Source organism: Neoarius graeffei, chromosome 15 (assembly GCF_027579695.1).
Source record: "Neoarius graeffei isolate fNeoGra1 chromosome 15, fNeoGra1.pri, whole genome shotgun sequence".
Classification (NCBI taxonomy): domain Eukaryota; kingdom Metazoa; phylum Chordata; class Actinopteri; order Siluriformes; family Ariidae; genus Neoarius; species Neoarius graeffei.
The window spans coordinates 9,120,800-9,133,839 of NC_083583.1; the positions used below are offsets into that span (position 1 = coordinate 9,120,800).

The 13,040-nt window shown below is 40.8% G+C and overlaps 1 protein-coding gene across 5 annotated transcripts in view; it reads left to right on the forward strand.

The window, feature by feature from the left end:
* znf143a (zinc finger protein 143a) overlaps nucleotides 1-12,096 on the forward strand; it is a 48,636-nt gene extending 36,540 nt beyond the window's left edge. For all 5 annotated transcript variants that reach the window (XM_060940823.1, XM_060940819.1, XM_060940824.1 and 2 more), the window contains one exon: nucleotides 11,897-12,096. In XM_060940823.1, coding sequence (XP_060796806.1) covers nucleotides 11,897-11,986 — 90 coding nt within the window. In that variant the 3' untranslated portion in view covers nucleotides 11,987-12,096. The remainder of the gene's footprint in view (nucleotides 1-11,896) is intronic.
* Nucleotides 12,097-13,040: the final 944 nt, after the last annotated feature.

Consider the following 13,040-nt stretch of genomic DNA (forward strand, 5'->3'; position numbering starts at 1 on the left):
TCTGTGTCTATGTGTCAGCCCTGTGATGACCTGGCGACTTGTCCAGGGTGTACCCCGCCTTTCGCCCGTAGTCAGCTGGGATAGGCTCCAGCTTGCCTGCGACCCTGTAGAACAGGATAAAGCGACTAGAGATGATATGAGATTTCGCCGGTTTGTTTACATTCTAAGCGGAAATTATTTTGTCATACGTTTTTTTTTTATAAAGTTTTTATTTATCGAATTTGCAAAAAATAAAAATTCTCTGTTTCTCAAAATCCAGTGAATGTGGATAGAATAAAACAGTTATTCCACTCAATCTCGTCATACATGGCTTATTCCAACCCGGCTTTGTCGACTATCAGCTCATGTACGACTCGATTTTGTGGAATAACTTAAATATTATAATTGGGGCTGTCTAAGTTAACACAATAATAACATGTTAACACATTCCTTTTAACATCACTAATTTTTTTTTTTTTTTTAAATGCATGATTAACGCATGTACATTCTGTGTCCCTCCACTCAATCTGGTTGTACATGGCTTCGAGCCAACTCCTTGCTACGCACCTCATCAGTTATCAGCTCACGTACGACTCGATTTCAGGGAATAACTGTGTGTGTGTGTGTGTGTGTGTGATATAAAATATACAGGGTGTTTTCAAAAAAATTGATGACATTTGAAATGTAAATATCCCAGAAACTACATAGTCTAGGCAAATGAAACTGAACAGGCTTAATGGTGAGCAATATAAGATTTATTCCTCAAAATTTGAAAGAGAAATTCAAAGGTATGTGGATTCCATGAATGATTTCACAGATTTCCATTATGCGCACTGCCTGAGACAGACAGACACACACACACACCCTTCATCTTTGAACCTTTTGTGCCGTGTCCAAATCTACACTGCATTTGGTGCATTTTTAGAGAATTCTCTCATAAATGCACGCTGCAGTCTTGTTCGACTGTGTCCGAGCGTACTCTAACACACAAAACCCCTTTTCTTTTCCAGTGAATGGCATTTCTATACCTAAAAAGGTAAAAACAAAAAACATTAAACATAAAATTTTGAGGGTGGCACGGTGGTGTAGTGGTTAGCGCTGTCGCCTCACAGCAAGAAGGTCCTGGGTTCGAGCCCCGTGGCCGGCGAGGGCCTTTCTGTGCGGAGTTTGGATGTTCTCCCTGTGTCCGCGTGGGTTTCCTCCGGGTGCTCTGGTTTCCCCCACAGTCCAAAGACATGCAGGTTAGGTTAACTGGTGACTCTAAATTGAGCGTAGGTGTGAATGTGAGTGTGAATGGTTGTCTGTGTCTATGTGTCAGCCCTGTGATGACCTGGCGACTTGTCCAGGGTGTACCCCGCCTTTCGCCCGTAGTCAGCTGGGATAGGCTCCAGCTTGCCTGCGACCCTGTAGAAGGATAAAGCGGCTAGAGATAATGAGATGAGATAAACTTTTGATGCATTTCCACACATGCTGTTACAATTTTGAGGTCAATTGAACGAGAATGGGCAAAGTTATTTAGATTTTGTGTGTTTTTATTTATATATTATCCGTAAACGCTTATCCTGTACACTGTAAAAAAAAAATAGTTGAGAATACTTGAAATTTCAAGGCAACAGTCTGCATTAAGAATTTTATGTTTTGCCAGTGATGTGCCCATGATAATCCAAACTATGATAAAACTTATCTTTATTAAGAATTCTTAATTAAGTCAATTTTCAATTCCTCATTCTGCCAACATAGATTTCTCTTTTTGCTGAACAGTGGCATTCACAGTAGTGCAAAAAGGCAATTGAGGTTATCACAATTTTTTTTTTTAGATTTTTTTTGGGCTTTTTTCATCTCTATTTGGATAGGACAGCGTAGAGACAGGAAATGAGCGGGAGAGAGAGAGACGGGGAGGGAGCGGGAAATGACCTCGGGTCGGAACCGAACCCGGGTCCCTGGATTTATGGTATGGCGCCTTATCCACCTGAGCCACGACGCCCCCGAGGTTATCACAATTTATCATTAAACTATACATGCCTTTTTTCATTGTTCTACACAATTACAAAAATTTTTAAAACCCACGTCGTGGGTATGGCGTCGTGGCTCAGGTGGATAAGGAGCCATACCATAAATCTGGGGACCCAGGTTCGAATCTGACCCGAGGTTATTTCCTGATCCCTCCCCGTCCCGCTCATTTCCTGTCTCTACACTGTCCTATCCAAATAAAGGTGAAAAAAGCCCCCCAAAAAAGTCTGATAACCTTAATTGCCTTTTTGTACTACTGTGAATGCCACTGTTCAGCAAAAAGAGAAATCTATGTTGGCAGAATGAGGAATTGAAAATTGACTTAATTAAGAATTCTTAATAAAGATAACAGTTTTATCATAGTTTGGATTATCATGGGCACATCATTGGCAAAACATAAAATTCTTAATGCAGACTGTTGCCTTGAAATTTCAAGTATTCTCAACTATTCTTTTTTTACAGTGTACAGGGTCGCAGGCAAGCTGGAGCCTATCCCAGCTGACTCTAAGTGAGAGGCGGGGTACACCCTGGACAAGTCGCCAGGACATTGCAGGACTGACGCATAGAGACAAACAACCATTCACACCTACGGTCAATTTATGGCCCTTTTCCACTACCCTTTTTCAGCTCACTTCAGCTCGCTTCAGCCCGACACGGCTCGCGTTTCGACTACCTCAGAGCAGCATGACTCAGCTCGCTTCAGCCCTGCTTAGCACCCAAAACTCGCATGGTTTTGGAGTGGGGCTGAAGCGAGCCAAACCGAGCCGAGTGGGGCTAGGGGCGTGAGGAGACACTCCCCTGTGCACTGATTGGTGAGGAGGAGTGTCCTCACATGCCCACACACGCCCCGCGAGCACGTTGGGATCTGTAAACACCGCAAACCCGGAAGAAGAAGAATTACGAATTACGAGAATTTCTGAAGCCTTATGCGCCTCGCCTCATCTATACGCTCTTGCCAGTATCTGTTGGCGTTGTCGGTGACAACAAGCCACAGCACCAAGACCAGCAACACTAACGACTCCATGTTTATTGTTTACTATCTGGGTCGTGAGACTACCGCTTAAAAGGTCACTGATGTCACTGTTTGCGCCGTCTAACGACATCACGTGACGTCCACCCACTTTCGCTAACTCCACCCAATGTGTCCACCCACTTCCAGCCAGCACGGTTCAGCGCGGTTGTAGTCGAAATGCAACTCCAACAGCCCCACTCAGCTCGACTCAGCCCGACTCAGCACGGCACGGCTCAGCCCGACTCCGCCGCGTTGGTAGTGGAAAAGCGGCATTAGAGCCACCACTTAACCTAACCTGCATGTCTTTGGATTGTGGGGGAAACCGGAGCACCCAGAGGAAACCCACGCGGACAACATGCAAACTCCACACAGAAAGGCCCCCATCAGCCACCGGGCTCGAACCCAGAACCTTCTTGCTGTGAGGCGACAGTGCTAACCACTACACCACCGTGCCGCCCGATAAATAAAAACTAGAATACTGTTGCTGCAAGCCACTGATAACTTCTCCAATAAATATAAGATTCTCAAATAAATTAAAATGAAATGAACTTTTCCATATTGACTGTAGTACAGCATCAACAGTTCTAGCTTGTAGTCCTGCTCAGATTTCTTTTCTTTTCCAGAAAAAATAACTTGTCCAGACCTGCCTGCAATTATAATATCTTCGTGATCAAGTTCGACGTGTTGCCAGACGCATACCCGATTACCACTGAATAGTGTCTGTACACTGCTTTCATCTTATCCACTTGTCTTTGTCCGTTGTTGTATTTCACCGGGAAACAGAAGCGTTCCCAAATAGGAGACCTTAATGATAAGTGCTGATGAAGGTCTTCAAACTCTGGCTTCTTGATCACATTACCCATTACCTTCACTAGCTTGGTTGTGCATGTAGTGCACTCGAAGTGCGAGGTGGAGACTTAACAAACGTACGGTCTGCCACTTAATATGTTCATGTGGGAACTCGGATTTGATGCATGTTTCGCACGCAAAAAAGCCTACTGTTAATTATTGCTAAAGTTTGTATTCGGGACACATCTGCACCATATTGAAAGTGCTGTAACGAAACGGTACGGTACGAATGTGTGTACCGTTACACCCCTGTTAATTAATCTTACAAATACCATGCACAGTTTTAAAAACTTGTTCAATTAAATTCATCATAAATCCAACAGTTAGTACACTGCAGCTCCGCTATAACGAACTCCTTGGGAGACGTCCAAATAGTTCGTAATACTGGAATGTGTATCACTTGTCACACCAAACTCTTGCGTAAAACAAGACCAACTGTGTTTAATTTATATTTATGATTAATTCATGTACAGTGGTGCTTGAAAGTTTGTGAACCCTTTAGAATTTTCTATATTTCTGCATAAATATGACCTAAAACAACATCAGATTTTCACACAAGTCCTAAAAGTAGATAAAGAGAACCCAGTTAAACAAATGAGACAAAATATTATACTTGGTCATTTATTTATTGAGGAAAATGATCCAATATTACATATCTGTGACTGGCAAAAGTATGTGAACCTTAAGTATTAACAGTTAATTAGAAGGTGAAATTAGAGTCAGGTGTTTCCAATCAATGGGATGACAATCAGGTGTGAGTGGGCACCCTGTTTTATTTAAAGAACAGGGATCTATCAAAGTCTGATCTTCACAACACATGTTTGTGGAAGTGTATCATGGCACAAACAAAGGAGATTTCTGAGGACCTCAGAAAAAGTGTTGATGATGCTCATCAGGCTGGAAAACGTTACAAAACCATCTCTAAAAGAGTTTGGACTCCACCAATGCACAGTCAGACAGATTGTGTACAAATGGAGGAAATTCAAGACCAATATTACCCTCCCCAGGAGTGGTCGACCAACAAAGATCACTCCAAGAGCAAGGCGTGTAATAGTCGGCGAGGTCACAAAGGACCCCAGGGTAACTTCTAAGCAACTGAAGGCCTCTCTCACATTGGCTAATGTTAATGTTAATGAGTCCACCATCAGGAAAACACTGAACAACAATGGTGTGCACGGCAGGGTTTCAAGGAGAAAGCCACTGCTCTCAAAAAGAACATTGCTGCTTGTCTGCAGTTTGCTAAAGATCACGTGGACAAGCCAGAAGGCTATTGGAAAAATGTTTTGTGGACGGATGAGACCAAAATAGAACTTTTTGGTTTAAATGAGAAGCGTTATGTTTGGAGAAAGGAAAACACTGCATTCCAGCATAAGAACCTTATCCCATCTGTGAAACATGGTGATGGTAGTATCATGGTTTGGGCCTGTTTTGCTGCACCTGGGCCAGGACGGCTTGCCATCATTGATGGAACAATGAATTCTGAATTATACCAGCGAATTCTAAAGGAAAATGTCAGGACATCTGTCCATGAACTGAATCTCAAGAGAAGGTGGGTCATGCAGTAAGACAACGACCCTAAGCACACAAGTCATTCTACCAAAGAATGGTTAAAGAAGAAGAAAGTTAATGTTTTGGAATGGCCAAGTCAAAGTCCTGACCTTAATCCAATCGAAATGTTGTGGAAGGACCTGAAGCGAGCAGTTCATGTGAGGAAACCCACCAACATCCCAGAGTTGAAGCTGTTCTGTACGGAGAAATGGGCTAAAATTCCTCCAAGCCGGTATGCAGGACTGATCAACAGTTACCGGAAATGTTTAGTTGCAGTTATTGCTGCACAAGGGGGTCACACCGGATACTGAAAGCAAAGGTTCACATACTTTTGCCACTCACAGATATGTAATATTGGATCATTTTCCTCAATAAATAAATGACCAAATCTAATATTTTTGTCTCATTTGTTTAACTGGGTTCTCTTCATCTACTTTTAGGACTTGTGTGAAAATCTGATTATGTTTTAGGTCATATTTATGCAGAAATATAGAAAATGTTAAAGGGTTCACAAACTTTCAGGCACCACTGTACATATTTACGGAGTGGGGCGGTATGGCGGTGTAGTGGTTAGCACTGTCGCCTCACAGCAAGAAGGTCCTGGGTTTGAGCCCAGCGGCCAGCGAGGGCCTTTCTGTGCGGAGTTTGCATGTTCTCCCCGTGTCCGTGTGGGTTTCCTCCGGGTGCTCCGGTTTCCTCCACAGTCCAAAGACATGCAGGTTAGGTTAACTGGTGACTCTAAATTGACCGTAGGTGTGAGTGTGAATGGTTGTCTGTGTCTATGTGTCAGCCCTGTGATGACCTGGCGACTTGTCCAGGGTGTACCCCGCCTTTCGCCCGTAGTCAGCTGGGATAGGCTCCAGCTCGCCTGCGACCCTGTAGGACAGGATAAAGCGGCTAGAGATAATGGATGGATGGCTTTACGGAGTAAAGGAAATAAGTCACACTCACCGTCATTTGCTTGCCACATTTTATTTCTTTTCAGCCAGTCATGTTGATTGCAGCTATGGACGAAGTCCCAGAACTCTTTTGCTGTAAAAGTTGAAATTGAATTTTTTTGGATACCGTATTCTTTAGACAAATTTGTTTCTTTCTCAGCACGCTTTAGACGCTCCAGGATATGAAGTTTGTCTTCGACAGTGGCAAGTCTGTGTGCACGCAGCGGCACGCCTCGAACTGCTACTCATATACACGCATACAGTGCCATTAGGACTAATTACCATGCACCTGTTCCAGATTAGAGTGCAATCATAGCGCGCACTTATAAGGCCTCTCACTATACACAGACTTTGCGAAGTATACACACTATACCTAGTGTCTCATGTTACTCAGCCTTTTGTAGCATTGTGCTGATATTCTGGTTTCTGACTCTGTTTTGTATTTATGGATTTCGCTCTTTGTCTTCGCCTTTGATATCCCGTCTGTGCCTCACTCAACCGTTGCCGGTTTCTTGGCTCTGATTTTTGATCACTGATTTGGATCTGTTTGCCAGCCTGTTTTTACCCCCCACTGGCCGAAAGGCCCGAAGGGGGTTATGTCATGGTGATTTCCATCCGTCCATCCCAGGAAGAGTATTCACCTTCTGAAATCAACTCCTCTCACAATTTTTGGAGCAATTTCATGAAACTTGGCAGGATTTTTTGTTATATGTCGGTAATCCGCATATTATTTCGTTCAGTTGGGTCACATTTTACCAGAGTTACAGCCCTTGATTAACAAAATTATACTTTTGACAATTTCATGAGTGTGTTTTTCCTTCTGAAGTCCACTCCTCTCACAATTTTTGGAGGAGCTTCACAAAATTTAACAGGATTCTTTGTTACATATAGTACACATTGTGTAATTTCGTTCAATTCGGTCACATTTTACCAGAGTCGTGGCCCTTGATTTATCAACCTTGTACTTTCACAATTTCATGAAGGTGTGCTCGCCTTCTGACATCAACTCCTTTCACAATTTTTGGACGAATTAATCGAAGCTTGGCAAAAGGCCTTGTTATATGATGATAGTATGCATATTGCGATTTAATTTCGTTCGTGAAAATTTTCCGAGTTTTGACCCTTGATTAAATAACTTGTACTTTTGACAATTTCATGAGGGTGTACGTTCTTCTGAAATCAACTCCTCTTACAATTTGTGGAGGAATTTCACCAAACTTGGCAAAAGGCTTTGTTATATGACAGTTATATGGTTATTGAAATTTCGTTTAATTTGGGCAAATTTTTACGAGCGTTATGCCCTTGATTTGCCAACGTACAAGTTTGTTAATTTCATCAAGGTGTGCTTGCTTTCTGAAACCAACTTCCTTTACAATTTTTATCCCCCGCTGACCGAAAGGCCCGAAGGGGGATTATGTCGTGGCGATTTCCGTCCATCCGTCCCAGGGTAGTACGCATATTGTTATCTTGTTCAGTTCGGTCACATTTTACCAGAGTTGTGGCCCTTGATTTAACAACCTTGTACTTTCACAATTTTATGAAGGTGTGCTTGCCTTCTGACATCAACTCCTCTCACAATTTCTGGAGGAATTTCACGAAACTTGACAGGATTCTTTGTTATATATCACTAATACGCATATTGCAATTTCATTCAATTCAGTCGCATTTTACTAGAGTTATGGCCGAGTTGCCAGTGGGGGATATTGTGCTCTCAGGGCACTTGTTTTTAAATAAAACTTTTCCAGTGATTCCATCCGTCTCTCTCGCCTGCATTTTCTGACAGCCGGAGAGTCTCTTATGTTTACGAGTAGCCATGATAACAATGCTTACGGAGTAAAGACTCGAGTAAAACTGCTTTTAGCTCGTAAAATAAAATCCTTTTCATGGGTTTTTTTTCCAAGTCAGTGATCGCCATTCTCGATAATGAATTGTTATTGATCAACACCTAAGTGAGGCTCGTTACGTCTTTTTGTTTTTTAGCGTTAACATGTTTTCTTAACTTCAGTGTGGATTTGATCACTTATTGTTTATCTCTAGGGAAGAGGGGCGCATGGCTCAGTGATGGGTTTTTGAAGACTCTGACTCATCGTCATTAAAGGCAGGGGACACGAACTTAGTTTGTTATATGCAAAAGTTCGTAGTAAGAGTTTGCTATAGCGGAGTTGCAGTGTAACATTTTGAGAAATTCCTCCGTGATCAGCTTTTCACTAGGGATGGGAATGAACATGTACTTTTTAATAAATCATCAGAAGGATTTTAGTTCAGGAAAAAAAATATTTTAGAAATAAACTTGTATTTTCACACTCTTAAGTGGTTTATAAGTTTAATAAGGCGATTCATTTTAGATTTTTCGGATCACGGATCCGCCAACGGCAGTTAAATACTACCGCTAGAAAAATAAAAAGTCTGTGTGTATTTTTATTTTAGCCGCCGAAACGTACAAAAAGAAATGTAAAAAAAAAAAATAGTCACATATATTTTTCTTGTAACAGCACTGTATCCCTGGTACTAGGTCATATTTCTTTAAGTAAACAGTATTAGAATCACAAATACAAACGACAATGTGTGTTGTACATATCCACTTCAGCCGAGTCTGAACACAAAACTATTTACGACATTGAGTATTCACTTGAATGTTTTTATGGTATTTACGACCGCTTTACGACAGTGTCAACTTCATGCTGACCATGGCTGACGCTGACAGCATGGATTCCGAGCTATCGCCTCAACTGTACGCAAGCATAAAGTGTGGTAAAGAAAAGTCTTTTCACTGTCTCACTAACCAAAACGTGGGCGATTTCGTCTCTCAAGCGTTGAAGGTAAACAATGAAAAGATCAAAACGATCTTTGGTTCTCAGAAAGAAGGCGGCGATGCCGAATATGCCTGCCATAACGTTAGTTAGCGATTTTGGCTGCAAGTATCTGACTGTGGAATTAGAAGAGGATGGTGCCGCAGAGAGTCCTATCGAATCAAGTAGCACAAACGGATCAGCCTTCGATGTGCTCATGAGGGCTCAACGGTCATATGACCACATATACCTTCAGAGAAGTACGTACTGGAATGCTAGTCCGTGTTATAAACTTATACACAAGAACACACACTATCTATCTATCTATCTATTAGTGCTGTCAAGCGATTTAAAATATTTAATCGCGATTAATGTCGCGACTGTCATAGTTAACTCGCGATTAATCGCAATTTAATCGCACATTTTTGTCACATGAAAAACCATTGTAATTCTCTTATCAGCATAAAAAAGTGAATGGGCTTGCTTTGTACCAATGTTTTTTATTGCAGAGCATAACACGTCACAGCCACTGACATCCATAACTTCCATATTAGATGAGAAAACCAAGGGATGAAAAATAAAGTGCATATCACTGTGAAAATAAAAAAAAATGTTTTATTTTACTCTTCGTTAGTTTCTTTTGAAGAGAAGTATTTGCCATAAAAGAAGAAAAAAACAGATAACAAAAATAAAAACGTTCAAAAACGTTCATCATAGTGTGGCACTGTATTATCTAATGCTCACTGCTTATAACTCTACACCTCCCCGGTGGAGCTGAGCTGGGAAACTGAAGACTGAAGGAACAGTATTGAAAAGTATTTTTCCAGTCTCACCTGTGAAAGGTAATCCCATGTGATCTCGTTTGGATGGTAAACCTGTTGGTACAGTTAAACGCAGCGCGCGACAAGCCTCAGCAGGAACTACGGGTGACTCGCAGGGCCAAATTAGAATTTGCGTTAACGGCACTATTTTTTTAAATCGCGTTAAATTGAGATCGCGTTAACGTGATATATAAAATATAATGTGTGTGTATGTATGTAAAGTGTGTCTCTTGAATTTAAATTATTTTATCATCTTAATCCGACACTGAAATTTTGCCATGCAAAAAAAAACAAATTGGACAAGGACACTTTTTTTATTTTGACCGACATCATCAAAAATATGTTGAAAAAATCCGTGAACCTAAAGATAAAAAATGGGCGGCCTAAAGGAAACTGGGGAAACGGGCTTTTCAGGTACGTGTACTGTAACATGAGTTAGTGGTAAGTGGGCGGGGCTTAAAGTCTTATTAACTTTCAAATTATTCACTGCTCATGATTGGATAAAGAAACAGTGAAATAAATTTATTACTGCTGATTTTTTTTTGTGGGGGGGGTCATTTTATTATTAAAGCTTAAGAGAAGACGTGTTATAGATGTAATTTATCCAAACGGATAATTTCGACTTGTGTGTTTTTTTTTGTTTTGTTTCTAAATGCGGACCTTCTGTTTGTCTGTGCTTAATCATAATAATTTACTGAAGTAACGAATATGATGAGATCACTGATGTGTCTCTCACTTACGGATGGCACAGTGGTGTAGGGGTTAGCATGGTCGCCTCACAGCAAGAAGGTTCCGGGTTTGAACCCAGCAGCCGGCGAGGGCCTTTCTTATAGCCCTTTTCCACCAAATCAGTTCCAGGGCTGGTTCGGGACCAGTGCTTAGTTTGGAACCGGGTTTTGTTTCCACTGACAAAGAACTGGCTCTGGGGCCAGAAAAACCGGTTCCAGGGTAGCACCAGCTCTTTGCTGGGCCAGAGGAAAGAACTGCTTACGTCAGCGGGGGGGCGGAGTTGTTAAGACCAACAACAATAGCAAGACCGCGAGAGGGCGCCATTTTTAAATAAGCGACGAGATATCATGGATACAGTAAAGCAGCAGTCATCCATTGTTGTTGTTGCTGCTGCTTCTTCTCCGTGTTGTTGTTGTTGTTGTTGCTTCGATGTTCGCGCCAAGGTTTATGCAAACGCAGCGACGTAACTGACGTGGTTCCCCTTAGCACCCCAAGCTATGGAAAAGCAAACTGGTTCTCAGCTGGTTCGCAAGTTGAACGAGTTGTGAACCAGCACCAGCACTGGCCCCGAACCAGCCCTGGAACTGATTTGGTGGAAAAGGGGTATGTGTGGCGTTTGCATGTTCTCCCCGTGGGGGTGCTCCGGTTTCCCCCGCAATCCAAAGACAGGCAGTTAGGTTGACGTGGGGCAGCCTTGGGCTGAGGTGCCCTTGAGCGAGGTACCTGACCCCTGACTGCTCCCCGGACGCTCTGGTGTGGCTGTGTGCGCGTGTGTTCACTGCTTCAGATGGATTCCATGCAGAGGATGAATTTCACTGTGCTTGAAGTGTGCATGTGACCAAATAAAGGTTTCTTCTTCTTCTTCTTCTTCTTCTTCTTCTTCTTCCAGAACATTAGCACCTATTTAAGCTGTGAAGTGTTTTTTTTTTTTTTTTGGGGGGGGGGGGGGGGTTTGATGTTTTTTTTACAAAGAGTTTAAATGGAACAGTTTTTAAAGTCACACTTAATCAAGGTCGTCGTTAAAGCCATTGAACTTCAAAAAGCTCTCCTGGGGTTCAGAAGGCGTTGACAAAAAACATGTTGAGTCATGTAGGAGTTGTATTTTTTTAAAGCGGTTTCGTGTTTAGGTGCCCTCTGGAGTTTCAGTGTGGATTTATTTATTTACTTATTTTGTTATTTATTATTACTGATCTTCAGTTTGGGTGATGTTCTTTCACACAGTTCAGTGATCAGATGACACTGGAGGAAGCTCTGAGGATCGCATCAACTCCACCGCAGGAGGCCACGGCACAGCTGGAACATGGACTCTGATTAACATGCGACGTTTTGTGTGCTTATTTTGCTCAAATGTTAATCCCTGGGTCTTCCTGTGTATAAAAGATGAGAGGCTGCGTGCTTTAAAATAAAGAACTTTAAAAACATGTGAATCTGTTGCTAACTGTTGTGAAGAGCTTTGTGTATTGTGAACAGTGAAATCTATTTTTAGGTGGAATCCTATTCAGAGATCAGGTGTGTTTGAGAATAGATTGATTGATTGATTGATTGATTGATTGATTGATTGATTGATTGATTTCTAAGGAAAGGAAAATGAAAAGAGAGGTCAAGACATGTCCACGTGTGATTTACCGAAATGAAGAACTTGAACCTCAATGGTTCATTGTATTAAAACATTGCATTAAGATGAATAAAACAAGAGAAAAATTATTGATTGGGATTTCATGTGGCTTTATCTTTGGAAGAAATTGTCAAATAATTGATTATGCAGTGTTTATTACAATTTCTAGTTGTAAACAAAGCAAAAATAAGTCTCTAAAATACGCCTGATGAATTTTACTTACTTGAGTAATTATTACACTCAATAGATTTATTTATTTACTTACTTTATTCATATCTCCGACTAATTTTAGTTAAGGGGAAAAAACAGGTACATAAGCTGATGCATAGAACAGGACCTGAAGCATGAGGAAATTCATAAAGTAAAATAAAAATTATACATACTTAAATGAGCAAATATTTGAAATTACCAAATTAAAAAAAAAAAAACTTTTTTTAAGCAGTTAACAATGAATATAATTCAGATCATCAACTATACCTTTTACAGTTTTCCTAAAATTGATAATTTTTTTTGCGTATATTTTTGTAAATACAGCATTTTTAATACAAATAAATATGTATATAATTTGTATTTTTAATGCGGATTATTAAATTTGACATTTAATAGTTAATATTGTTTTTAAAATACAAATATCTAATTTATTTTCATTAAAAATGTAATGTGTATTTAATGTATTTTATAATTTGCATAAATTATAATCCAGTTTATAATTACATATTAAATTTGTCATTGTATTTATTGAATTAATTT